At 36.3% G+C, this 26161-nt stretch overlaps 2 protein-coding genes across 11 annotated transcripts in view; one reads left to right on the top strand and one right to left on the bottom strand.

The window, feature by feature from the left end:
• LOC141398949 (uncharacterized) overlaps positions 1–14801 on the bottom strand; it is a 42484-nt gene extending 27683 nt beyond the window's left edge. The window contains exon 1 of the mRNA XM_073976786.1: positions 14764–14801. The gene's annotated coding sequence lies outside the window, so the exon portion shown is untranslated. The remainder of the gene's footprint in view (positions 1–14763) is intronic.
• On the top strand, positions 1361–20689 carry HDAC6 (histone deacetylase 6). 10 transcript variants are annotated; one of them, XM_073976772.1, is made up of 12 exons: positions 1363–1378; positions 1725–1905; positions 11568–11753; positions 11830–11960; positions 15439–15622; positions 15699–15835; positions 15898–16032; positions 16608–17308; positions 17375–18075; positions 18141–18758; positions 18900–18987; positions 19350–20689. In XM_073976772.1, exons 2-12 carry the CDS (start codon positions 1903–1905, stop codon positions 19772–19774), a joined length of 3309 nt encoding a protein of 1102 aa, XP_073832873.1. In that variant the 5' UTR covers positions 1363–1378; positions 1725–1902; the 3' UTR covers positions 19775–20689. The 10 variants fall into 10 exon arrangements, with proteins under 10 accessions (XP_073832875.1, XP_073832873.1, XP_073832872.1 ...); XM_073976771.1 differs by having other exon boundaries at positions 1366–1629; XM_073976770.1 differs by having other exon boundaries at positions 1366–1390.
• Positions 20690–26161: the final 5472 nt, after the last annotated feature.

The following is a 26161-nucleotide window of genomic DNA, read 5'->3' on the forward strand; positions in this document are numbered from 1 at the left end:
GTTGGAGGAAAAATGAAAAACCATTTGGATGATGAAGCAATATCAGTTGCGGTGTCATAAAAAGCAGAGCAAAGGAAGTAAACTCAGTTATGCTTGGTTTACATTTACGAAATCCACTCGATTTCAACTGTCATTTCCTTTGTGTATACGTCAAACGAAAACTCATCTGAAATCCATTGGATTTCATTTGATGTTTAATCAATGGAATTGACAGTTGAAATCGAGTGGATTTCGTAAATGTAAACCAAGCATTACGATCAATTTTCTCCATTAAATTGATGGTTTTTTTAATTTGTATTAATGTAATAAAGTTAATATTCTTTTTTTAAACGAATAAGCAATGTATTTTATTTATTTTGGGATATTTGCATTTTATAGTCAATCCAAAACACTACCTCAAAGGATGTGATTTGGATCGAAAATGAAGTGCATCCTAGCTGTGTTCCGTGGAAGCAAAATGGAGTGCATCCTAGCTGCGCGCTCTCTTGTAAAATTCATAGGTGAATTCATAGAAAAAGATGTACTCCAGCGGCAATAGTTCTAGTGACTTAACTGCATCCGTGGATGCAAACTTTTTGCTGGGTATTTCAAATAAATCCTAATAAAGAATGTTAACCCTGCATACACTATAATATAAACAGGCTATTAGGTGCCAACCCACTAGAGCGATTTCATTGAAAAATTGCATGATATTAGGCGTTCCGTAGTGGGGAACTCGATCTAAAAACGCCTAATTGCATGAAAGTTTTCAATGAAATCCCTCGAGCTGTCAAAATGCACTATTGTGAATGAAATCACATACTCTAAAGCAGCACTTTGAAACTGTCATACGAAACTTTCACAGCTTTTGGGAGAGAGCGGAGGTGAAGGAGCTCCTTTATCTCCGCTTTAGGTAAAACAGTGCGATTGGCACAAAAATCCCACCAAAATTCAACCCTGCTTACAAAAAATACGATTGAATCCAAAAGGGTAATCAAGAAACTCAACACTGAAGTCTACTGTGTTAAAGAGGACCTTGTTTATCGGGCCATTCATCTACCTTGATAATTATGTCATACTTGCTGAAAACACAACTTGGCGTTTGGCGCTTTTTAAGATTTCTGTCAGCTTGACAGGCAACAGCATAGTGATATTTTTATTTTCAATATTTTATTTCTCTACAAAATGGAGTATATAGATTCCGCTTGTAATATAACTATTTATAAAATGGATCGCTAAATAATTTGTAATTAATTAGATTTAACGTACTAAAAAAGCTTTCACTTTACGTCTGGTTTTACGCAAAAAACAGTGACATTCGACAAACGACTTTGTTGTGTTCTGTTTGCTGTCGTTATTGTTTCTCATTTCTTTCGGCCTCGTTTCAGTTTTGTCTCGAGTGAGTGAGTGAGTGTATAAGAATTTTCCGGGATAAGCAAAGAAATTACAATTAAAAACTTTCAGAAAAAATAAACGGTTGCTAAGAACAAATTTACAAACAACAAAAATCTCCAAAATAAATAAACAAAATACAAAGATAAATATTTTATTGTGATTAAAAAAATTTGTGATCATATTGTAAAAAAATTTTGTGTAACTAAAGAAAGCAAGCAAAAAAACTTACAAAATCAATAATCTCTTTGCTGCATCGTACATACCCATAAAATCATTGTTTTTTATAGTTCAAACGCGTTGATTTTAAATTATATCAAATATCTCATTCTCCTAATTTTTGCAATCAAAAGGAATCATAGTCAATGTTTAGTGGTTGTTGATGGATTGGATTCGGGTTAAGAAACGTGCTGAGTGTTTACAATATAATTTCTATTTAGTAACAACAACAAATCACCTGCCATTTTGCCAGCCTCCTCCTGCCAGTCTGGATTGTTTTTAATTAACGCACAAGAAACAAATTTTCACACGATGGTAAGTAATTTTACTTATGTGCATGTGTATGTAAAATATTTAGAAATATGTAAATAGCTATAATTTTGTCCTATTTCTTAGTTGTTTTGATGTCACCAAAATTTGTTTTTGTATTTTGTTCTTGTAAAATTCAGTGTTGGTAAACGACAAACATGTTAAAGAAAATTATACAGTGAACGTTAATATGAAGTATCTACCATGCATGGCACAATAATCAGTGTGGCCATTTTAGCATTTTTGCAGCTACATTTAGCATTATTTTTTTTGTATTTAGCCGCAAAGGCTTATCTTTCCTTTACCGAACCACCTCAGAGAATTATGAAAAAATACCACAGATAGTGCTTTTTATCCCGATTCCAACCATGTATTGCTTTTGTTGCGGAAATGTATACTTCCCGAGATATAGGCCTCCAAAGTTCCACAACGGCCCTAGTCTAAAATGTTGGCAAACCACTGCAGAAAATTATTAAAAAACAAGTGAGCAAAGGCTATAGTCGGGACGGGCCGACTATGTGTTACCCTACACCACTACCCCTGTGCATAAGCTTTTTACTGGTAAACATTTCTTTTAGGGAATATAATCCGAATACCATCAAACATAATATGCCTCTTTCTCTCGGGACCCCCATAAGCAACCAAAATTTCGTAACCATCCGATCAAAATTGCGACCTGTAGCGTGATTACAAAAAAAAAAAATGGAAGAATTGGATGCATTGTGGTATCTCCATTCGTCGTTCGCCAACCTACTTTACACCAATTTAAAGGTAATATTTTCTTCTTCTATTGACTGCCTTTGCCGTTGGAAAACACCCACTAGAAGCCGATATATTCACAAAGAATAAAACTTTGAATTTGTCTCCACATGAGTTTTTCCCCATTCCGACCCCTAAAATTATCCGACTATCACCACACTCAATAGGCTTCTTCCTCTGTGGGGCCCGCATCTACCCCCAAAACCTCGTGACTATCCGATCACAATTCCCAACGGTAGCGTGATTACAAGAAATTACAAAAAATTGGATATATTACTGACTTTTGCGATATCTCGGTTGTTTGCCCACTTACGTCAACATACTTTGCATCAATATAAAGGAGATCTTTTCTTCTACCATTGGAATACTCCTACAAGAAGCGGAGATATTTGAATAAGAAAAAAACGTTGACTTTTCTCCACATAAGCTTTTTGCTTATTCCGACTTATTCGGACTCGCATTAACTCCGATCAAAACTGCGACATGTAGCGTGTTTACACAAAAATCGGAAAATGGGATACATTACCGACTATTGCGATATCTCTGTTGTTTGACCACCTACGATAGCCTACTGTACATCGTTGTAAAGGTGATATTTTCTACTTTCCTTGCCCCAGGATTTGCTTTTGATATACCTCTTAAAGAAACATAGCTATTGGCTTTGAAATAAAACGTTGACCTTTTCTCCAAATAAGTTTTTGCCCATTTCGACCCCTGAATATTATCCGACCATCATCAAAATCAATAGGCTTCGTCCTGTGTGGGACCTCCATTAACTCCCAAAATTTCGTGACGATCCGATCGAAATTGCGACCAGTAGCGCGATTTTGAAAAAATTGAAGAATGGGATGTATTATCGACTATTGTCATATCTTTGCTATTTGACCACCTACGACAACCTACTTTACATCGTTGTAAAGGTGATATTTTCTACTTTTCTGCCAGGTTTTGCTTTTGATATACCTCTTAAAGAAACAGAGATATTGGCTTTGAAATAAAATGTTGACTTTTCTCCAGTTAAGTGTTTGCCCATTCCGACCCCTAAATATTATCCGACCGTCACCAAAATCAATAGGGTGACGGTCTGTGAGACTCCCATTAACCCTCAAATTTTCGTGACGATCCGATCAAAATTGCGACCTGTAGCGTGATTTCCAAAAAAATAGAAAAATGGGATGTATTACCGACTATTGCGATATCTCCGTTATTTGGTTACCTACGCCGACCTAGTTTGCATCATTGTAAAGACGGGATCTTCTTCTTTTATAGTCAGGCTTTGCTTTTGGAAAATTTTCAACCAAAGGTGTGATATTCGTCGATTTAATTAAAATCGCAAAAACGAAAATTGGGGTTTTATTTGCTACTGATATCTTCGTTGTTTGGCCACCTACGCCAACCCGCTTTGAATCATTTAAAGGTCGGATATTCTTCTTTCATAGTCAGGCTTTGCTTTTGGAAGATCCCCAACCAAAGCTGTGATATTCGTCACTATAGCTCAAATCGCAAAAATAAAAAGATGGGTTGTATTAGCGACTATTGCGATGTCTTCGTTGTTTGACCACCTAAGACAACCTACTATACATCGTTGTAAAGGTTTTGCTTTTGATATACCCATTATAGATGCGGAGATATTCGCTTTGAAATAAAACGTTGACTTTTTCCCCAAATAAGGTTTTTGCCCATTCCAACCCCTGAATATTATCCGACCATCACCAAAATCAATAGGCTTCTTCCCCTCCAGGACCCTCATCAACACCCAAAATTTGGTGACGATCCGATCAAAATTGCGACCTGTAGCGTGATTACAAGGTTTAGATGGACAGACGGACAGACGGACGGACGGGCGGACTGACGGACGGACACACATAGCCAGATCGACTCAGCTCGTCGAGACATTAATTTTGGTATATATAAGTATGGGTCTACGACCATTATTTCGAAGCGTTACAAACTTTTTGGCCAAAACCAATTTATAATACCCTCCCCACATAGTGGTGTAGGGTATAATTACCACAGATAGTACTTTTTACACCGAATCCAACGATGTATTGCTTTTGTTGCGGAAATATATACTTCCCAAGATATGGGCCTCCAAATTTCCACAAAGGCCCTAGTCTAAAACTTTGGCAAACCACCGCAGCAAATTATTTAAAAATTACCACAAATAGTGATATTTATACTGATTTCCACGATGTATTATTTTGTTGGAGGGTATGTATGCTTCCCGAGATATAGGCCTCCAAAAATATTAAATGTAAAAGAAAATTTTGTTCCCGTTCCCGAGATTTGCACCTGTCCATAGGAGAAAGTCTTAAATACCGGCCGAAGGCCGGCTATTTAGATAAAAATATCTAATTTGCCAAAATTTTAGACTAGGGCCATTGTGGAACTTTGGAGACCCATATCTCGGGAAGTATACATTTCCACAAAAGCAATAGATCATTGGAATCGGGATAAAAAACACTATCTGGGGTATTTTTTTTAATAATTTTCTGCGATGTTTTGCTAAAGTTATAGGTTAGGGCCTTTGGGGATCTTTGGAGGCCCATAACTCGGGAAGTATACATTTCCGCAACTATGAAAAAATTACCACAGATAGTGCTTTTTATCCCGATTCCAACCATGTATTGCTTTTGTTGCGGAAATGTATACTTCCCGAGTTATGGGCCTCCAAAGATCCACAAAGGCCCTAACCTATAACTTTGGCAAAACATCGCAGAAAATTATTAAAAAAAATACCCCAGATAGTGATTTTTATCCCGTTTCCAATGATCTATTGCTTTTGTGGCCCTAGTCTAAAATTGTGGCAAATTAGATATTTCTCTCTAAATAAAATTTTCTAAAATTCTAAAATTTTCCGCTTATATTTCCTTTACCGACCCAACGCAGAAAATTATGAAAAATTTAAAATACTATGCTTTCACACCGATTCCAACGATGTATTATTTTTGTTTCGGAAATGTATAGTTCACGAGTTATAGGCCTCTAAAGATCCGAAAATTCTCTTGTTTACTTGGAAAAAATTTACTATTTAAAATAAAATCTTTTTTGCGTAGCCGAAATTTGCTCCTGTCCATCGGTATATGGACCTCTGAACTTCCGAAAATTCCCTTGTTGTGTTTGTACTTAGGTAGCGACGAGATATTGGTGACTGAGATAGAAGAGTCGTTGTCCCTGTCCATGTTACTGATTTCCAACTAGAGGGAATTATGGGTATTTAGGCAACTTTCGCATATTTTGGGAAGTATACATACATTTCCAAGAAGAAAATAATAAATCATTGGAATCAGAACAAACCCTTCACGTATAGATCTGCAGTTTATGGTCTAAGAATTATGCTAATTTCAAGATCCCCAATCAATATGGTTGCTTTCGTAATATTTAGAATTTGTGTTTGAAACCCGATACATTTTTGTGGAACTCTTAGGTATGGAAATCAATGGGTTAAATATGAAATCAGAGTCTTTCTCCTCATTGGATACGACTGGACCGAACAAAGCTACGTCTGGAGGCCTAGAATTTGCAGGCACCACCGCCTCTGGGAAATTTGACATTGCAGGTATGTGGCAAACGGCTGCAGCAGTGATGATGTATTTTGAAAAGTACGTTATATTTTCGGAAGTTTGAACAGTGGATGTGTAGGGTAACACCACTATGTGGGGAGGGTATTATAAGTTGGTTTTGGCCAAAAAGTTTGTAACGCATCGAAATAATGGTCGTAGACCCATACTTATATATACCAAAATGAATGTCTCGACGAGCTGAGTCGATCTGGCCATGTGTGTCCGTCCGTCCATCTAAACTTTGTAATCACGCTACAGGCAATTTTGATCGGATCGTCACCAAATTGGGTGTTGATGAGGGTCCCGCACGGGGAAGAACACTTTTGATTGGTCGTATAATATTCAGAGGTCGGAGTGGGCAAAAAACTTATTTGGAAAAATCAAAAATCAACGTTTTATTTCAAAGCGAATATCTTCACATCTATAAGGGAAGGGGTATATCAAAGCCAAACCTGGTAATGAAAGTAGAAAATATCACCTTTACAACGATGTATAGTAGGTTGTCAAACAACGAAGATATCGCAATAGTCGCTAATACAGCCCTACTTTTCATTTTTGCGATTTTAATTATAATGACGAATATCACAGCTTCGGTTGGGGATCTTCCAAAAACAAAGCCTGACTATAAAAGTAGAATATCCCATCTTTACAATGATGCAAAGTAGGTTGGCGTAGGTGCCCAAATTACGGAGATATAGCAATAGTCGATAATACATCCCTTTTAATTTTTTTTTTTCGAAATCGCGCTGCAGGTCTCAATTTTGATCGGATCGTCATGAAATTTTGGGGGTTAATGGTTCCCACAGAGGAAGAAGCCTATTGATTTTGATTATGGTCGGATAATATTCAGGGGTCGAAATGGGCAAAAAGTTATTTGGAGAAAGGGTCAACGTTTTATTTCAAAGTCAATATCTTTGTTTCTTTAGGAGGTATATAAAAAGTAAAACCTGGCAAGGAAAGTAGAAAATATCACCTTTACAACGACGTAAAGTAGGTTGTCGTAGGTGTTCAAACAACAGAGATATCGTAATAGTCGGTAATGCATCCAAATTTCCGATTTTTTTGAAATCACGCTACAGATCGCAATTTTGATCGGATCGTCACGATTTTTTCGAGAGTTGGTGCGGGTCCCACAGAGGAAGAAGTATACTAAGTTTGGTGATGGTCGTATAATATTCAGGAGTCGGAATAATCAAAAAGCTTATGTGGAGAAAAGTCAACGTTTTTTCTTATGCGAATATCTCCGCTTCTGGTAGGAGTATTCCAAAAGGAAAGCTTGTCAATGGAAGATGACAAAATCTCCGTTATATTGATCAAAGTATGTTGGCGTAAGTGCGAAAACAAACGAGATATCGCAAAAGTCAGTAATATATCCAATGTTTCGATTTTTTGTAATCACGCTACATGTCGCAATTTTGATCGGAAGGTCACGAAATTTTGGTTGCTTATGGGGGTCCCAGAGAGAAAGAGGAATTTTATGTCTAGTGGTAGTCGGATTATATTCCCTACATGAAATGTTTACCAGTGAAAAGCTTGTGCACAGGGGTAGTGGTGTAGGGTATCACATGCTCTGCTCAGGTGGTCTGGCTAATTTTGGTGGGGACGTGCTCATTAGTGGAGCTATCAATATGCTCTGCCAACGATATACTCCTCTGGTCACTAGGTTTGACGGAATCCCACAACTCGTGATATGCATAAAAGCGTGAGGTGATGTTGGACTAGAGTTTGGGAATTCCCGATTTCTCATACCCGGAAACACGGGAATTCCCGGGGCTATAGTAAATCGAATTCATGGGGCATAGACGTGACAGAGAGTAAGCAAACATGAAATACCGACTCCCTTTGTGTGTAGTTGTGTCATTAGTTATCTCTTTGGAACAATATTAAGGGTAAAATAGCAATAGAGTCAAAAATAATAGCAAACATCTTAAACGACGTTGTGCCAAAATCTTGAAAGAACCAATAAATCATATATGACATATGGCAGCTGTTCAAGAATATCTATATATATGGTCATAATCCAATTATTCCTGACTAATTAGCGGAGGTTATATAAAATATATTTTTACAACTACCATGCTAGCAAAGTTTCCTTGATATCAAAGAGTGCTGTCCGATTATATTTTTAAAGTCAACCATATCGTATGTTATTCTTATGGTTTGAAATGCGTGTTGATCATATAACAAATCCGTTTATAACGAATTTTTACACGTCTGACCTCTTGAGTACACGGCTTCAGAATGGCAACACGGTGGCTCCAATTATATAGAGTAGTACTTATATGAACATACATACCATTGTTATTACTGGTTTCCAATCCTAATATGCTCTATTTGTCACTTACACAGTATACAGTGTTTTATATTGCAAACAATAACTTTGGGGAAAACAAAAATTCGAATGGATCACAGCTTTCATATCTTAGCCAATTAATATCCTTCCAGAATGCCACCAATAAAAAGGAGGTTATACAGACTTCGATTTCCAGAAACAAACACCAATTATCGAGACTACCAATACATACATATTTTATACGATTAAGGCGATTTTTCCAATGGGTCCGCAATTACGAATAATCGGAGCACGAATTATAGCCATTCTACTATATTTCAAACATTAAATAACTATAAGGCAAATAATGTATGACTTATACATGAAAATACAAATACCCGTATTCCCGGGCATTTCAAAAAATTTTCCCGGGAAATCCCGGGCCGGGAATTCCCGACCAGAAACTCTATGTTGGACATACAGTGTCGGTCAGTTTTGCGATAATTTTTAATACTTTTATCCATTTGTTGGTTTTGTTCTCCACCAGTCACCGAAATTTCAGTGACAGAAGAGAATTATATCGGGAATAAGGACGGATCCCAAGGACTGATAAAAATTTAACATTTTTATTGTTTTTTTTTTTTTTTTGAACTTTGCAGATGTGCACAAATTGATTGAGATATGCAGTTCATAGTGATCTATTTGAAACATCATAATCTTCTTCAACTTAGTAGTTCTACGAATAGTGATGTGTATCCGCCAGCAGCATGGAACAGTAGATTCCGTTTAACACATAATTTGTCATTTGTTTTTGAAAAACTGTAATATGATGGTTTAAACTATTGATTTTGTAAATTCTGATCCGTCTTGACTTAATGTTAATGATACTTCATGCTTTATATCACGAAAAATCTGTGGTCATCTTTATGGGACCTATGCCCATTTCATTAACTTTCAAAACATACGCGAATGAATAGAAGATCGTTTAGATAGCAATATAATATTTTACCCGGAGCTCAAAAAAATTAAATTTAAAATCAGTAATCCAGAAAACATTTATCTTGAATAGTGTATGTATACTTTCAGGGATTTTAACCAATTTCAGCAAACCTCAAAATCCTTTATGGTCAGAAACATACCCATTTGCTACCTTTAAACATACCCATGTGCTACGTGTTTATTTAGTGCTTATTTGGCAGTTTTGTAATGATAGGTCTTTGGTGTTATTCAGACGTGTAATTTTGAATTACAAATGGTGCTATAACTTGATCCTTCTTCACATAAGGGTGAAATTTATTGATCTTCTTTCTATAAACCCCTACCAAATCGATCATTTTCTTGAATGAATTATCGACCTTAAACACTTTTTAAAAAGTTTTTGCACTATATATTTAAATTTCGGTAATCGGTTAGCAATTCTAATAATTTCAGATCCAGTTGTACATCTGTTTTTAAAGTTTTGACGACTTTCTGAAATTTAAGTGCACATTACGAAATATTATCCACTATTAGGATATTTTTCGAGATTCCGGGGTGATAAATTATTTTTTCTTTCAAAAAATGATTTGTTCAATTCGTTTTGAATAAGAATTAACTTCAATATAAATTAATGTTTTTATATTAATTGAATTAAAAAATTTTAGGGTGTGCTAATTATATGTCCCCTTGATAGTTTGTGTGTGTTTTCACAAAACTTTTATTTTCAAAAAACCGCTGATAATACTATTCACTTATATCATTAAATCTGTTAAGTACATTTATAGAAAAGGATTTTGTATACAAATTTCAATTTGCCCTAACAATTTTGTCCCAACAAAATTCTTAGCTGATTGAAATAATTTTTCGCCAAAGGGGTGTGCTAATTCTGTGACCGACACTGTATATGGTAGACTACAGTTTTTTGTCTGCGATATATAAACTTTATGCATTTCTAACTCGGCAGTATTGGTTACTACAGGTAGGTTCAAACCATATAGGTTTATTTGCCCCGCGTTTGGTGCAAAGTCTACCAACCGGCTGTCAAACTGACACCCAGTACAAACAAAATTCAGTGAGTCGCAATAGACGCCGGGGGTTGGTTCACTTCAAGGGTTTATCCGGCTCTGTCCGCTTGCTTGAAACTATGGCGATAGGGTCTATGTCGGATCATTATATCAAAAATTTTCCTCGGTATCGTCGTCAGATTACGAGATTTTACTTAAATATAACACATTTTATTCCAAGCGGTATAATTTTCAAAAAAAAATAAATAAAACCGGTTGGATACCTATGAAATAAATCAACTGTTTCTTATTCTAAGAAATGACCATAAAACCTATAATTCAAAAATATACACATGTGCACAATATTTGCACCATTTTTCCGCGGATTACAGAACACCTTAGCGTGACGCCGACAATATGTTTGTATGTTGTTTGAATACAAAATTCCTTAATTAGAAGATATTTAACAAAATTTGTACTAAGATTCTACACAAATCTACGTACATTTTGAATATTAATCATGTTCACTACACTGAAACTGTAACAATATAATGACGTCAAAATAGTAGCTACCAGTTTTAGACATTGGAAAATAAAATGTTTATAGTTCTTAGTGCGAAAACTTACCGGTAACGGTTAGATGATTAAAATTAATACACATATGCATATTCATACATACATATGTATCTACTTCTCTACAAAATAAAATGTTAATACAACTAAAAACGCCATAACTCCCAAACAATAAGTTGTTGTGTATATTTTGCGGCAAAACAAAATACACTACTTGCGGCTAAGCTGTTGTTCATTCACATTTATGTGGGAGCATGAGAAGTACAAGGTAAACTGAACTGGATTGAAAGAAACATTTTCTTGATGAATGAATCAGTTTGAAGGCGTCTTTTAAGCAGAGCTGTATGCTTTTGATGATAGTCGGCAGCAATACAAGGTGTACTAAACCGTTTATTTCTCACCGTTATTTTACAACTTTTTTAATATAGATTTACAAACAGAAATAATCTTATCAATTGCATATTTTTTCTGAAGAGCAACATTTTATTGTTGACACTAATTTATTTTTATTCTTATCAGAGTTCGCCAATTGTCACACGACGAGGAGCACAAAAAGCTAAAATACAAACGAGAGCAATGGTCAAATCATCAGTTGAGAATCGCAAGCCCAATGCAGCATTGCTGGAGGCAAAACGGAAAGCAAAGCTATTGAAAATGCAGCAACCGACACAATTAGATGGCACCGTTAAAGATATATTCCAAAATGTAAGTATATTCATATAGACAAACTAATGTCTTATTTTATAATTAATGATTGGTGTAATTCTTTTAATCACTACAGGCTGTTAATGCAAAATATATGAAACAACGTCCCACGGGTCTGGTGTATGATGAATCCATGTCTCAACATCGTTGCCTTTGGGATGACAAACATCCCGAGTGCCCAGAACGCTTTATACGAGTTTTGGACCGGTAAGTTGTTGTGCCACTCAGTAATTTTCGAGAAAGTATAGAAATTGAAAATGAACGAAAAGGAAGATTGCATGAATGTAAAGATACCGTTCACTAGACAAATATTAAAAAACGCACCCGATACGAAAGTGCAATTGGATAAATAATAGCATTACCAACAAAGACATAGTATGGATACGGCTCACCATTTCTATCTCTTCTGCATCTCCACATTAGACTAAGCTAGAGATCTAACCTAATGATTCCCACAATAAAATTCATCCCTGGCTTATCGAGTGGGTGTAGAAGGTTGGTTCTACGTTGCGAGATCGCAGGTCAGATTGCCTTGAAAATTCTGCATCAAGATTCAATATACCATCTGAGGTCGTCCGCCTTTTCGACGCAAACATTACAAAGTTTGCAGATGTTGTTGTCGTTTAGATACATGCGTTTTTAATGACTGGATTTTTCCACTAGTGCCTGTGCTTTCTTCTATTTTAAATAAGTCTGTATGTATTGCCAGACCTGTCCAGAGAGGGTTTACGTTTAATAAGTCAAAATTGATTGAGGAGGGCATATATTCTCAAATTGAACGTCAGTGAAATTTAGAACCTTCGTGTAAAACTCGATACATTTTTGACTTTCGAAGTTTCAAAGCCATCAATCTTCGAGCTTTGAATTGAAGCATGATATCCGGAGGTTGAAGAACCAGGATCGATGGATGGAATTATTGCCGGAATAGAGGGCTATTATAAGACCTTGGTTTGCCCGCTCCTCCAATGACAATTTGTACTAATGTCAGACAAGATTGGTAAGAATTTACCACTTATCAGTACTACTTCATCAGCGTAATCCACCATCCTAAATTTCAGGTGGCCGAAGCTCACAAGAATTTAATTTATTACTGCACCATTTTCACATGTAATTCGAAGAATTTCTGTTGTAATTTGATTATTTTATTTGAAATTCGAAACATTTTACTAGTAATTTGAGAATACCAATTGAATTTCGAATTATTTCATTTGTAATTTGAGAATTCCATTTGAAATTCGAATAATTTCATTTGAAATTTGAATTTTACCGTTTGTATTTTGTATTATTCTATTTGTAAATCGAAGTTATTGATTCGGAATTTCAAATGAAAAGAATTTAAATTACAAATGAAATTATTCGAATTTCAAATAGAATTCTCAAATTACAAATGAAGTAATTCGAATTTCAAATGAAATTCTCAAATTACAAACGAAATAATAAGAAATCCAATTGGAATTTTCAGATTACAAGCGAAATGTTTCGAGTTACAAATGAAATTATTCGATTTAGGTCGAAACCTATAACTCTGCGTGTTGCGTGTGCGTTCAAAAATACAAAAACAAAATACTTGTATTTCAATTTGAAACGCAGAGTTATAGGTTTCGCCCTTACATATGAAAATGGTGTAGAAGCCAAAGTATAGGTTTCGGGTTTCCTCAAGGAGCTTTCTCCTATGTATGAAAAGATATTCCTGCTTTTTAACATCTCATCAATCCACTCCATAAGTATAGAAAAATTCTTAAATTATTGAGAGCGTTATAGCGGATAGATTCAAGCTTTACATTTTTTAAAGGATAGTTTTGAATTCTCTATGTTCTTCTCCATTTGTCCATCCACTTCATGCAGGGCAGATTTTACAGACTAGTTATGTCCTAATTACTAGTTCCTGGTGTTTTCATTTACATTATATACATATAATTGGTCTGTTCCAGAACTGCAAGAATCTACTAATTTTTACTATTTTTTCGATATCATAAAGGAAAAATTGTTGTCGTAGTAAAAAGTTGCAGATTCTGGAGCAGGCATTATATTAGTTATAAGTTATCGGAGTATTAACTTTATTATTGTATTTAGAACCGTTTTGGCCCTGTGGGCTGGGTACCGTATTTTTAAATAAAATAAATTAAAACTATGCATAATTAAAAACTGAGAAAGGCTAATCGGTATATGGTCTTAATGTAACGTGTGATTCGGTTTCTTGCTTTGGGTACTACTTAGGTTGCCTTTACATTATTCCATAGACTAGTTATGTGCAAGAACCTCAAGCATACGTTTTTGTGAGTAAAATATACAAAAAACGTCAAAATATGACCATGATCACTGTCTAGCTGGGCATATCCCTGTTAAATCTATAAGCGGTACATCCTCGTCAGTGCGTTTTGAGTTAGTTCAGAGTTAGTTCACGTGCCGTTTTTTGCCTGGCTATGGACTTAGAGTATATTTATTTATTTATAGGCAGTGCTGAGTATCGCTTTGTATGAGTTTTTGTCACAGGGTATGTGATTCGACATGAATGCTCATGGCATCTCAAGAGAATCTCGGTAAGAACATCCACAACTCCCCCTTCTTCTTTAACTGTGTGTAAACCATTGTGGTCACCTCTGAAAGAATGTCGCAATCCTTTTTTTTCGGGATTCAGTTTCGATCCGATTATATAAATTTTATAGACATGATTTTTATGAGAATATGTATGTTCTTAATAAGTCCACAAAAATATGGGAAGATCCTTTCATTTCGTTCCTCTGCGTCCTCAAATCAGATTTTTAGTTCTCTCTATACTACGAGTACCACTCCTTACGTGCCTTGGTAGCATGAATGGTATCTGCTACAACAACCAAGCGAGTTCTGCTGTTGTGCTATGACGATATATGCGTAGGAAGGATCTATTCATGTAGGTGACCGAATGAGGGCATAATAAGATATCCTGTTCTTACTTTGCTTTTTGACAAGTTTGTATATTTTTACTAGGTTGCGCTTATATTAGCAGACCACATTGGCTAACACAACTTACCACAGATTGGCCTATCGAATTATTTCTGGTTACCAAGGGTCCTTTGCCATCATCACATGTGTTGTTTGCTAGCCAATCATTATTTTGAGGTGTTTCACGGTACTAATTACATCGAGTGTTAACATTTTCTAAAATAGAATTTTCAACTATTCCCATTTGCCGCCAGAGACACTGATGTCATGTCTTATTTGCAAAATTTAGTTAGAAATGGTGTTATTTTATTAACTCTTCACACCAACACATCCAACACACATACCTCTTTTTATTTTGTTCTATTTTAAGTTTTTTATTAGCTTATTACTCTTTCTTAATAAGTCCGTTATAGTTCTACTGGAATGTGCATGAACATGTGTAGTTGATTAGCATTTATAATGAACATTTAACATTCGTACAAACATGTGTAGGTTTATTGTTTTAGTTGTTTAGTACTTCTTGTAAGTACTGAATTTAATGAATGTTTCTTATCTTATTTCTTTTTTGCACCAAATGTTGTGTCAAAAATTAAACGGTTTATAAAAAGGTTTATAAACCCATTAATCGTACTATTTGTTAAACTTCCACTTTTTTAACCAACTATGAATATGTTCCAAAATATCGACCAAAAATATACATATTCTATAAAATGTTTATCAACCAATGATTGCATGTTAAGACAATTTCCGTAATTATTTTCAGTTGTCGAGAATTGAATTTGGTCGAACGATGCCAGCTTATATCATCGAGACGTGCAACAAAAGATGAGGTCATGCTTTTGCACAGTGAGGAACATTATAAACTTTTAGAGAAGACATCAGGAGTAAACGATGATGAGAAAATGGAAGATTTTAGTTCACATTATGACTCAGTTTATATACATCCAGTAAGTTTATTTGCCAAAAATTCTTGCCACAAGATGTCCATCTATTTATATTTCTGTTTTTTCTTGTTTAACATAGACCACATTTGGATTGTCGTTACTGGCAGCAGGTTCAACCATAGATTTAGTAGAAAATATTATAAGTGGAAATATACAAAATGGAATGGCAATAATACGACCACCGGGACATCATGCCATGAAAGCCGAATTTAATGGGTAGGTTCTAAAGAAATTTCTGAAAAGAGGCTCATTGTTATTTACCCTGTTTATTCCTGTAGTTATTGTTTTTTCAATAATGTGGCTATAGCTACACAATATGCCTTAGATATACTGAAAGTAAATAAAATTATGATTATTGATTGGGATGTTCATCACGGCCAAGGAACTCAAAGATTTTTCTACCATGACCCACGGTAAGTTTTTTTTTTACAATTTACCCAAAAAATAACAAATTATTGTTGTATTTTTTGATTAAGCTTTAAGACCTCAGATATTTTAAGCAAATAAAACAAAGATTTTATTGCTTTTTTCTTCCCGACGTTTCGTCGCTTTTTTGGCGACTTCTTCTGGGAAAAGTTTGCGAATACAGCAAAACATCGAGAAAACCATGAATCTAAAAGAAGATACCGACAACATCAGTTCGTGCTATGGGATTGCCATCAAATAAACAGTGGGAGATATCAATTTCAGGCGTTTTTATTATTATTATTTTTAATGTAAAACACCTCTAAAATTATATCGTAAGTTTAAGGCTGTTTATTATTGTGAATTAATTTGATTGACAAAAATAAATTTATCTTATTTAAATAGACGAATTCCCCAGAAGAAGTCGCCAAAAAAGCGACGGAACGTCGGGAAGAAAAAAGCAATAAAATCTTTGTTTTATTTGCTTAAAATATCTGAGGTCTTAAAGCTTAATCAAAAAATACAACAAAAAACCTAAATTGACCAAATCACCAACAATAAATAACAAATTATTATTTTTCAGAGTTTTGTATTTTTCCATTCATCGATTTGAACACGGCACCTTTTGGCCTAATCTTAAGGAATCAGATTTCGATGCAATCGGCTATGGTCCCGGTTTGGGTTATAATTTCAATTTGCCATTGAATAAAACCGGCATGACTAATGGTGACTACTTGGCCATATTCCAACAAATTTTAATTCCCGTAGCCTGTGAATTTCAACCAGAGTTAATAATTGTTTCGGCCGGCTATGATGCGGCTTTGGGATGTCCCGAAGGCGAAATGGAAGTTACACCCGCCTTTTATAGCCACCTCATAAACCCGCTTTTGAAGTTGGCAAACTCCCGCCTGGCTGTAGTTTTGGAAGGTGGTTATTGTTTGGATTCCTTAGCCGAAGGTGCTGCCTTAACATTGAGGGCTCTTTTAGGCGAACCATGTCCTGCCTTAGTTGAGAAATTGGAACCACCATGCCCCTCCATACAAGAGTCAATTCTTAATTGTATATTTGCCCATCGTTCTTATTGGAAGTGCTTGCAAGCCCAAGGCACATATACCATGGAAGATATCAACAATGTTAATCCTCAAGTCAATTTGCACAAGGTAAGCCGTGCATTTATTGGCGGCCCACCACTGCCAGAGCGTTTTCCAACCAGAGATACAGCTCCCAAAATACCATTAGATGTGATTGAATGTAATGCACAACGATTACAACGATTAAAAACAGGTATTTTGAATGCATTATCACCTCAAAAGTCTTTGTAGTTAGAGTCCTTTGTTTCTTTGCTTTTAGAAACTAAGCTATTTTCGCCGAAAGTTCGAGTCTGCTATGTATATGACGAACTTATGCTGCAACATGCCAACACCTATGAAGAAGGACATCCTGAGCAACCGGCACGTATCCAAAAAATCTACGAAATGCACCAAGACTATAATTTATTAGATCGCATGCAAAAACTGCCTTCCCGTTCGGCAACAACCGATGAAGTTTGTTTGGCTCACACAAGATCACATTTAAATTCCATAAGACGCATAGGAGAAAAGGATGAACTGCAGAATATGGGTGCCAAGTTCAATTCTGTTTATTTCCATCCCAAAACATTTGAATGTGCCACACTTGCCGCGGGTTCAGTGCTGCAAGTTGTAGATAAGGTTGTCACGGGCGAGGCACGTAGTGGTGTGTGCATTGTCAGACCTCCTGGACATCATGCCGAACCCGATGTACCACATGGTTTTTGTATTTTCAATAATGTGGCCATTGCTGCTCAATACGCAATTCGCGATCATGGCTTGAAAAGAGTTCTTATTGTTGACTGGGATGTACATCACGGAAATGGAACCCAACATATATTTGAAGGAAACCCACAAGTTTTATATATTAGTATACATCGTTATGACAATGCCACATTCTTTCCCAAGAGTAAAGATGGCGACTATGACTGTGTTGGCAAAGGTGCTGGTGTTGGGTTCAATGTAAACATTCCTTGGAATAAGGTTAGATTTGTAAACAAACCATCATTTGAACTTTTTGTATAATCGGTTTTATTTGCTACTCACAGAAAGGCATGGGCGATTTAGAATACATTATGGCCTTCCAGCATATTATAATGCCAATCGCATATGAATTTGATCCTCAATTAGTTTTGGTCTCGGCCGGGTTTGATGCTGCCATTGGAGATCCACTTGGTGGTTGTAAAGTAACTCCTGAAGCTTATGGACTTTTTACCCATTGGCTGTCTGCGCTGGCGAATGGTCGCATAATAGTGTGCCTTGAAGGAGGCTACAATGTCAACTCGATTTCATACGCCATGACCATGTGTACGAAATCATTGTTGGGAGATCCCATACCACCGGTGCAATTGAACGGCAGTACTCTACGTCCACCTACAGTTGCTTATTTGAGTTGCATGGAAACTCTACAGAACTGCATTAGTGTCCAAGCGCGTTACTGGAAAAGTCTAGCTTTTGGGAAACGATTACCGCAGGTGTCGGGCGAGAATAACAATGAGGATTTTCTTTCTGCTACTTTACAAAATTTAGATATTACAAGGGATGATGTTCAGGGTGCTGCTGGTGGTTCCGGCAACTCCGACCAGAATATATCTTTAGAGGCAAGTGGCAGTAAACCGAAGGTAAAAGTTAAAACCCTAACAGAATTTATCACAGAGCACATGCAGGTAATTAAAGTCTAACGTCTATGTAAACTTCAAAATTGTTAATTTAATCCCAACATAACATTTGTCTGTTTCATTTCTTAAAATGCATTTCCAAAATACTTACAATGGGAATTTTACTCAATTCAACGTCATACCAAATAGGCATTTGAAAATAATGAAATGTTTGCTGTTGTACCCTTAAAGAATTGTCCACATTTAGCACAGCTGCATCCTGAGGATGCGCCAAAATGTAAGCAAAAATATTATTGTGTATTGTTATTATTTGGTTTTGTGTTTCTGTTTTCAAAAAAGTGTTATTTTTTAAGTAGAAAATCAATCATTCGCGTCATTCATATTCACACAACCTGTGTAGAACAATTTATTTTACAATTTCATTAGTCCGATTTTAACGTTTCATTCCAAACCTGGCATTGGTGTAATTAACTCATCTTACTTTTAATTAAAAACCATTGCTAACTCATTTCTTGGAATTTTTGTGGAATTATATTTTTTTGTTTCTGTGCTCTGTAAATGTTTTTGATTATTTTATTAATTTATAAATTCTTTTGTGCGCAATAACAATTCGTATTCCTCTTCTTCTTCTACCTATAGCAATAAATACAAATCAACCATGTAACGAATGTTCCTCGGTGGCTGAAAACTGGATGTGTCTCAGTTGCTACAAAGTGTTGTGCGGTCGTTATGTAATGGAACATATGATGTTCCATAATATCGAAACATCCCATCCGATGGCTTTGAGCTTTAGTGATTTATCTGTTTGGTGTTATCCCTGTGAATCATATATTGACAATAGAAAATTACATGTATACAAAAATCTAGCACATTTAGATAAATTTGGCGAGGAAATGCAATGGGCGTACGATGAAGATGATGAACAGCAACACAAGAACAAACTCAATGGCAATGATAGTGACGATGATGATGATGACGACGACGATGATAGTAGTAGTTGCAGCCGACCATTTGGATCACAACAAAACTATTATATACAATTAAATGTAGATTCGAATAACTGACATTTGCTCACTGCACTGGTGGAGACAGTGCAGCATCATTTGTGTTTGCTGTTTCCTTCTTTGCGACCAGTTTTTCGATTTCTTTTGCATTACATTTGCCCCTTAGTACAACGTCTATGTACGCATATATTGCATTATTTTATGGCGAATTAATAAGCTATAATATTTTTTTATTGAAATTTTGACTTATATTACTCCCCTAAACCTTGAAGATTTGTTATATCATTTACAATATTACAAATTCTGTTTCTGTTATCCTCAATACATAGTCTTTGAAAGCTTAACGCATCTACTATTGTACATTAATTCCCATTGGACTAAGTATTATTGGAATTATATTTATTATTTTTTCAGATTACCGCAAATTGTTTGTTATTAAACAAAACCACAAAATAATGTTGACTTTTTCTCTATCCTTTACCATGGAAAAATAAAAATTAGTATACATATAACTAAATATGGCCGTTATAACAAGTTAGCCTTTTGTCGAATGGAATTTTTCGAACAGATTGATATCATCCTTAAGTTAGCGTTATTTTAAGACTCAAAATATGTTTTCAGACAACAACAAAAGTTAACTTGTAATAATGGTCCATATCCTATTACCTAATTGATGAAAAGAAATATCATAATTGTAGTTTAGATCTATTGTAAATTAATTAAAACCTAGCATTAACACATAAATACATATTTCTCCATTACATCCACATCAATATGATGACCATATTCATTGTAACAAAATAAGAATGCTGTTAATTTTAAGTTTAATTATTATTAAAGAAAAAAGAAAAAACAAATAAACAAAAAAACATTTATAGGTATAGTTTTGTTATAGCAAAAATACGAAATTAACAAACAAATCGGAAGCAACAATTTACGGACAAATAAACTAATTATTGTGTATTCTAAAAAAAACATCAAGTTGTTTTCAATTTTCTTTTACGATGGGTTCCATAATACCAAAAATAATTCAAAGGCAAGTATCAAACATTCCGAGTAATAGGAACTATGTACGAGGATGCAAAAATCTCAGTTTTTCACAACGAGAACATAAGCCAACCGTTTCTCATGCCGTCTGCCACCCCTACTGTTCACAATTGTACTGGATGAAATAATTAATCATGCCCCCAGAGAAGAGGCATAATATGGAGTCTCTCACGACAACTCGAAGACAAAGATTATGCGGATGATATCTGTTGTCTCACAAGATATCCAACATGCAGTCAAAATTAGGAGACCTGGAGAGACTGGCTAGCAGTGTTGGACTGGAGATTAACATCAAGAAAACGTAAGGCCATGAGAATGAGCAGTACAGTAAAAATGCAGCAACAACTTCCCAACAGAAGCCTCTAAGCTCGCAGATCAAAGGGACGCTATACGAAAGGAAATCCCAGCTGATGCAAGAATCCAAAACCTTAATAAAGAGATCAAAAGGTTGTGTCTACCCGGATCTCTGATTTAAAATGCTGTGGAAAACAATTAAAAACCATACTTATCCTACAGGCACCGAAAATATAGCTATAACATTTTGGGGAAGCCATCCCGTACTGAAGGGACCATCTGCAGAGCACCCCCAAATACCTGATCGCGAGAAAAAAATATGCAGAGAAAATGTGCCGACAAGAGCTCCACAGCAATTGGTACGGATGGTGTGGTAAGAGAAATGTTGAAGCATAGTGCCGTATATCTGGCACATACGCTCAATGTATGCCAAAGTTCATTTGAAATGCCAGGCATGTGAAAGATCGAGAAGACAGTCCCCGTCTCAAAACAAGGAAGCCAGCTCACTTGGGAAGCTCCTATCTACCCGTAACTCTCCTGTCACCATCGTTAAGATACTACAGGCGATAGTACTACCAACAATTTCTGCGCATTTCCACCTTGCTGACCACCAACACTGCTTCCGAGCTGGAAGGAGTATGATCACAGCACTCTGTGAGGTAACCACCTCTAACATACAGCCCTATTCCCATGGGGGCAAAATTTCACATTCCCACGCTTTCTCAAAGACGTGGGGGCAGCAAAAAATTTCAAAATTAGTTACGCCAAACTATTATAGCACACTTTTTGGTGCTGCAATTTTGTTTTATAATACCAAATGCATATTTGCATTGAATTCACGGTAAGGAAACCTAATTCAACAACCGTGCATTAATATATGGATTTTTTTATGTGAATGAAGCCAATCGTCCCTCGCCGGGGATAACAATCTTGAAGCGATGCGTGGGCTAGACGTCACAATCTTCTCATTTAACTTCTTGTAGTGCTGAACTGGGAGGCTGTGATCGACCAAAGATTATCCAGACTCTGTCACGCAACAACTCAGTGCACTGGAATCTCCGGATTGAGTGACATATATTTGGTAGCGATCTCCTACCAAAGTAATTGTGAGATCCCCTAACACCGGGGTGTTACGCGACCTCGTGCCCATCGGTGTTCCTAAGGTTTGCAGTTAGGGTACCAACTGTATTAGAACGGAGCCTCGCTGATACCTGGGCACCTCAACGAGTAGTTAGCGCCCTAGTCATGGTAGAGGAGGGCTATGCCATGACTGTCCTCATCTCCCCCATTAATCAAATTTTCTGTGGATAATTCGAACTTTGCAACAAACCCCCAAAAAACAACAAACCTCAACCAACCCTCGATATTGACCCCGGCTACGACAAGTGACAATGATGCACCCAGACAATGGACGTAGTCAGCGACACCATACATACTCTGAGCAGGGAATTGCTCGGTCTCCTGGAGGAGAATGAGACTCTCAGACTGAGCCAGGAGAGCCCCCCGCCGTGGGACTGGGAGGACTTCCCTCTGACGGACGACGAGATGGATGTCACAATCATTCCATCTCAATCGTCCAAGGAGGTAACTCCTTCAGCCACTCAAGGGGGTACAGTTCCAGCAGTCGAGAGACCTACTCCCTCAGGTGAAAAAGCGTCGGTCGTTACCGACAAGCCCTCCCTGTCTAGGCAAGATGCCTTGGTAAAAGGGGATGAAGAGGCGGAACTGACAACAGACTCCTTGTCCTCGGCATTCAAGAAGAGCGGGCCCAGACAGAGGAAAGATAAATATAACTATAAAAGGACTATTTATTACTGCAAGCGCTTTATAGGCGCGAATCCCGCTTAAGTAACTCAAGCGCAATTTCGGGAGATCGGATTGAAGCTTCGATTTGTGAGGCGTTTTGAGCGCAAATATCCTCACGCCGAGAAGATCTTTCTTCCGATCGACCAACTTCCAACCCTTGGAAACGAAGCAGTCTCCAGCCCAACGGCTGTGATGAAGGCAGCGTATCCAGGCAACAAAGGAAAACCGGCAATTTCGGGCAGCTCGAACCCTTTGCGGACAACCTCGGTGTCTGCGGTAGGGTCAAGCGATCCGATACCCTCGGCCCCTAAGATAGCGGATCGGTCAAAACCCGATTCGAATCTGGCGCGGAAAGAGGGACAGACGCAAACCAACCAACCGCACAGGGTGTCTCCTACTTCGGCTGGTTCGTCGGCGACTGCCTCTGGGTCTGCAGGGGCAAAGAAGAGCGGAGAGTTACCAGGAGCTCCGATTGTACAGAGAACTGGCTCACAGACCACTGTAGGATCGCCTGCCCCTGGTAAGTCTTGCCCTTCTGACGCTGTGAGAAAAGGCGTTGGTACAGCTGGGAGGATAGTGACTGGCACGTCCGATGGTCCATCAACCTCAAAGCAGGCAGGGACATCTGCGCAGGAATGCGTCAAGAGGGTTAGATCTTCTGAGGACCCACATCGGATTGCTAGGAGGACGGCGGAAAATCGGACGAACAATCACTCGGCCTCTTTTGCTGAAGTGGCCGCCCACCAGACGATTCATGGGCTCAAACAGGGAAGACCACTCAAGTCGGCCAAGGTTTGAAACCCCCACAACGTTCAGGTGAGAGGACGCGGGATCCAACAAGATCCGCCAAAACCAACTTACAATATCCTCTGCCTATTATTTGAGCAAAAGTGCCACTCAACACTTATTGTGTGAACCCCACTTAATGTACCACCTTCAAATTTACCACTGCTACCATTTTTAAAAGTAAAGGAACAGACCATATGTGACGATAATTAAGTAGTGCTGGTCATCGATTTTTTGCCATCTCTACAATTAACTGTCGTCCATTTTCTTTCCCGATCACTTCCCAAATAGAATTCAAGAAAGAAGACGCTGAAAACAAAAATTTTTAAAATTAAAAAAAAAAATACATTTTGCACAATGGAATTCGTAGAAGTTGGTTTTTTTTGGAATTTCTACGCGAAATCGCGTTAGCGGCTGCAGCGGAGTACCGCAGTAAGTATTTATTAATATTTTCACTTTCTGAAAAGGATTTTAACAACCTAAATAATATAACCTACAAATTGTATACTTAATTAGGGATCGTTTACACGAGCGATCAATGTTATATAACCTTCATTATATAACATTGAACGCTCGTGTAAACGATCCCTAATTAAGTATACAATTTGTAGGTTATATTATTTAGGTTGTTAAAATCCTTTTCTGTTTGACGTATGCATATATATTTCTGAAGAGCAATTTCAGATATTTTAATTATAAATTTTTCTTAATTACAGGTATAAACTTCAATGAGGTCTTTGCAACAATCGCTGCGGAATTGCCAAATTGGGATTCCATTTCTACAGAGAACTTAAAACAATTTATAAAATTTTTAGTTATTAAATTAGGAAAATATTTAACCAAACTTTCAAAAAAAATTTTCAAAATAATAATAAAATTAATTAAAAAAAATATTTAAACATATTACATTCAAATGAAATTAGTAACAATTAAAAAAAAACCAAAAAAAAAAAATTTAATTACATAACAAATGAATTCAATATCCAAACAGGGAAGACCACTCAAGTCAGCCAAGGTTTGAAACCCCCACAACGTTCAGGTGAGAGGACGCGGGATCCAACAAGATCCGCCAAAACCAACTTACAATATCCTCTGCCTATTATTTGAGCAAAAGTGCCACTCAACACTTATTGTGTGAACCCCACTTAATGTACCACCTTCAAATTTACCACTGCTACCATTTTTAAAAGTAAAGGAACAGACCATATGTGACGATAATTAAGTAGTGCTGGTCATCGATTTTTTGCCATCTCTACAATTAACTGTCGTCCATTTTCTTTCCCGATCACTTCCCAAATAGAATTCAAGAAAGAAGACGCTGAAAACAAAAATTTTTAAAATTAAAAAAAATACATTTTGCACAATGGAATTCGTAGAAGTTGGTTTTTTTTTTGGAATTTCTACGCGAAATCGCGTTAGCGGCTGCAGCGGAGTACCGCAGTAAGTATTTATTAATATTTTCACTTTCTGAAAAGGATTTTAACAACCTAAATAATATAACCTACAAATTGTATACTTAATTAGGGATCGTTTACACGAGCGATCAATGTTATATAACCTTCATTATATAACATTGAACGCTCGTGTAAACGATCCCTAATTAAGTATACAATTTGTAGGTTATATTATTTAGGTTGTTAAAATCCTTTTCTGTTTGACGTATGCATATATATTTCTGAAGAGCAATTTCAGATATTTTAATTATAAATTTTTCTTAATTACAGGTATAAACTTCAATGAGGTCTTTGCAACAATCGCTGCGGAATTGCCAAATTGGGATTCCATTTCTACAGAGAACTTAAAACAATTTATAAAATTTTTAGTTATTAAATTAGGAAAATATTTAATCAAACTTTCAAAATAATAATAAAATTAATTAAAAAAAAATATTTAAACATATTACATTCAAATGAAATTAGTAACAATTAAAAAAAAACCAAAAAAAAAAAAATTTAATTACATAACAAATGAATTCAATATCCTTCAATTACCTTCAATTAAAATTAATTTTAAATAATTTAGAATAATTAGCCATGAAGGCATCTTATTTATGTATTTCAATCAAATAAAATAAAGTCTTATCTATATTAATAAAAGAGTAAAGTGATTGACTGACTAATTGATTGACTGACTTAATGATTCATCAACGCCCAGACCAAACTCCTGATGCTAGAATCTTGAAAATTTTGGGTGAGGGTCAGTCTTGGTCCGAAGGTGTCAGATAAAGCTGGGTTTTTGGAAATTCGACCTAGAAGGGTACAAAAAGCACTAAATGGTACTAAATATGGTACCCTTTGTATTAGGCTAACGGGAAGAGCTAGAATTCTAAAATTCGGAACGATAGTAACTGATGGAGAGTTAGAAAGATGTACCAAAGGGTTTTTGGAAATTCGACCTATAAGTGTACGAAAAAGTTACTAAATTTGGTACCATTGGTATATTTTGATCAGACATAGCTACAATCTTCATATTTGGTATGAGAATCAAGGTTGGGTAGTGGCGTTAATATAAGGA

Source organism: Musca autumnalis, unplaced genomic scaffold (assembly GCF_047663935.1).
Source record: "Musca autumnalis isolate F117 unplaced genomic scaffold, ASM4766393v1 scaffold_3, whole genome shotgun sequence".
Lineage (NCBI taxonomy): Eukaryota > Metazoa > Arthropoda > Insecta > Diptera > Muscidae > Musca > Musca autumnalis.

Excerpts from the sequence above, each read along its gene's own strand:
- HDAC6 (XM_073976772.1), top strand. Across the intron at positions 11,754-11,829 it reads TTAAAGATATATTCCAAAAT|GCTGTTAATGCAAAATATAT; the intron begins GTAAGTATATTC and ends TAATCACTACAG. Across the intron at positions 15,836-15,897 it reads ATGAAAGCCGAATTTAATGG|TTATTGTTTTTTCAATAATG; the intron begins GTAGGTTCTAAA and ends TTATTCCTGTAG.